Raw genomic sequence first — 2,516 nt, 5'->3', positions numbered from 1 at the left:
CATCACATCGTGCACGTGATATTGATAAACAGTGCACTGTTGTGATAAAATAAAAGTATGTAGAATAATAACGGATGGTATCTATAGAAATATCATAGAGGTTGTAATATAAATTATAGTACATAAACAATTTAGAAATACTTAACTCTGGGTATTTAACACTTTGTTTTCTCCCCCCAAATAAATGTAATTTATTAACTGAAAATGGATACAAATATACATTTCTATATATATATATATATTTCAATATGAAACATTTATAAATATAGAAAATTATACAAGCAGGAATATAATGCATTTTTTAAGTAAAAATCTTAGTGTGTTTCTCACTGAGTGCTTAGTGTGTGATAATAATTGAACACAGGGTGGCGTTACTGAGACTTTTATGTTAAAGGGTCAGGACGTAGGGACTTGTCAGACTGTTGAAAAAATGAACCCAGAGCAATAATAATAATAAAACAAATCCATGGAAGTGTTAGACAAAGTTAAAATGGAGTAAGAGGGGCAGGAATATTAATACAAAAAGTTTTGTAAGCACAATTTATTGGCACACAAAATGGCAAAGCATACATACAAGATTTTGGATATGACACAAAAAACACCTCTGCTTAATATTTTACAAACTGTGCAGAGTTTCAATAATACAAGGTTTAAATGGTGGATGGCTGATATTGTGTCTTGTAATTTTGTTGGTTTGGAAATATCCCAGGCTTTGAGATAATATTCAGGAAATAAGTTTTGTAGCCAAATAAAGCACAGAAACAGAGAAACAAGAAAGAAATATTTGGCTCTTTGTCGTCGTCGTCATCATCATCATCATCATCATCATCATCATCATCATCCAATCTTCCTTTCAATCATTAAAGCACACTTTCTGCAACTATTAAAATGACGTATAAATCCAATGTACAGTCTATGGAAAAAAAGGGATTTTTTTGTAAAAGCAAAGTGTGTATTAAGCTAAATAAATTACATAAAGCTGTATGAATGACCACATAACTTGCTAAAAGAGCAGTGCATTTTTTAGAATGAATTTTCTTTTTTTATAATAAAAAAGGCAGTTTTTATACATATTAAAAGCAGTGTGAAGCTTGACAATAAATGTTATTTCAACTCATTTAAAGCTAATAAACAGAATATTTGTGGCTGGATTTACATTATCTGTATTTAACGTTCTAATTTCTCAGTATGGTGTTCTCCTGAGTATGAAATTCAGAAAGACAAACAAGTACATCAAGCTTTGACCAATGGCATCAGATGAAGTATGCATTTTTATTGTCAAAAGTCAAAACTCTGGTTACTGTGCTTTAAAATTGATCCAGGAGGACCTCAGAAGTCTGGGAATAAACATGTTACCGATTTTGAAATGTCATGCAGAAACATATCATATTCCATTTTTCAAAATAAGTCAATATAGAGAGACGAAAGATGGACAAATATGCTTTTCATATGTGCCTTCCAGTCAAAAAATGAACTCCTAATATTGATGATACAGTACGAGGAGAACACATAATAACCACAAATTATTAAAACAACACATTAACTCTGAAATCAAATATAATTTTTTTTTTAATAATTAAAGCACAATCTGTAAATGGTAACTGACAATGTTTTTTCTTCTATACATGCTGTCTTTGTTAATACAGTCTGTTGTGTTGAAGAAATGCAAGGCGGATCACTTTTAATTGAAAGCAGAGTGAAAAAGACAATAGCCAAACGAATTTCCAATAAAAATGCAAATGTTCAGGGATTGGTCTCGGTGGATGCCTCAGCAGTTCCAGTCTTCAGTTAGAAGACAGCCAACATGACCATCTCTTCAGCAATTGGTTGACGTTGAGTGTGGTTGCCAACTGGAGTCACTATGGAGATGTGTGATGAACTGCGAGACAGACAGTAGATTTTTTAATACATTGATTATTGGGCTAAAGTTGTCCCAAATTCAGGTCTCTTTTAATTCAGATTGCTCATTCAGCCATGATAAAGTCAAGTTCCTCCAAGAGTCACATTTCTTGCACTGCTTTGTAGCCTAGCTAGTTGATTTAAAAAAGAAAAAAATCCAGTGAGCAAACACTGTTGCCAAAGTTTGGTCAGAGAAGTTCTTAAATGTTACCCAAAATACGGAGCGGAACCATCAGTTTCTGGTGAAAATGGGTGACATCATTAACACCATGACATGGGATTTACATCATCGAGGGTAAAAATTGAGGTCAGAGAGAGAGAGAGAGAGAGTGCGCAACCCTGGTGATTTAACAGGTTGTCTCCTACTGAGAGGGCTGTGAGGCCGTACTCTCCGGCTTGCTGTCCTGCCCTGTGGGCGGCTTGCTGTTCCAGGGACTGTTGTTTCCAAGCGCCGGCGAGCTTGTGAAGTCGTCGTCGTCGTCCAGACCATTGGTGGCGTCGTATTGTGTGTTTTCTAGCCGCGTGATCAGGCGCTCATCCTCATCGCCAAATTCCCCGCCCATCAGTGTGGGCTCACCTACCACCATCACATCCTGCAATAAATATACAGTCAAAAA

The 2,516-nt window shown here is 35.3% G+C and overlaps 1 protein-coding gene across 2 annotated transcripts in view; it reads right to left on the bottom strand.

The window, feature by feature from the left end:
- Positions 1 to 526: 526 nt before the first annotated feature.
- The window catches only part of ldb2a (LIM domain binding 2a), a 75,990-nt gene continuing 74,000 nt past the window's right edge, over positions 527 to 2,516 (bottom strand). For both annotated transcript variants that reach the window (XM_067457228.1, XM_067457229.1), the window contains exon 9: positions 527 to 2,492. In XM_067457228.1, coding sequence (XP_067313329.1) covers positions 2,262 to 2,492 — 231 coding nt within the window. In that variant the 3' untranslated portion in view covers positions 527 to 2,261. The remainder of the gene's footprint in view (positions 2,493 to 2,516) is intronic.

The sequence above is a fragment of the Pseudorasbora parva genome, chromosome 11 (genome assembly GCF_024679245.1).
Source record: "Pseudorasbora parva isolate DD20220531a chromosome 11, ASM2467924v1, whole genome shotgun sequence".
Classification (NCBI taxonomy): Eukaryota; Metazoa; Chordata; class Actinopteri; order Cypriniformes; family Gobionidae; genus Pseudorasbora; species Pseudorasbora parva.
Note: the sequence above shows the minus strand (reverse complement) of the source record. Positions and strands in the feature narration are given on the sequence as shown.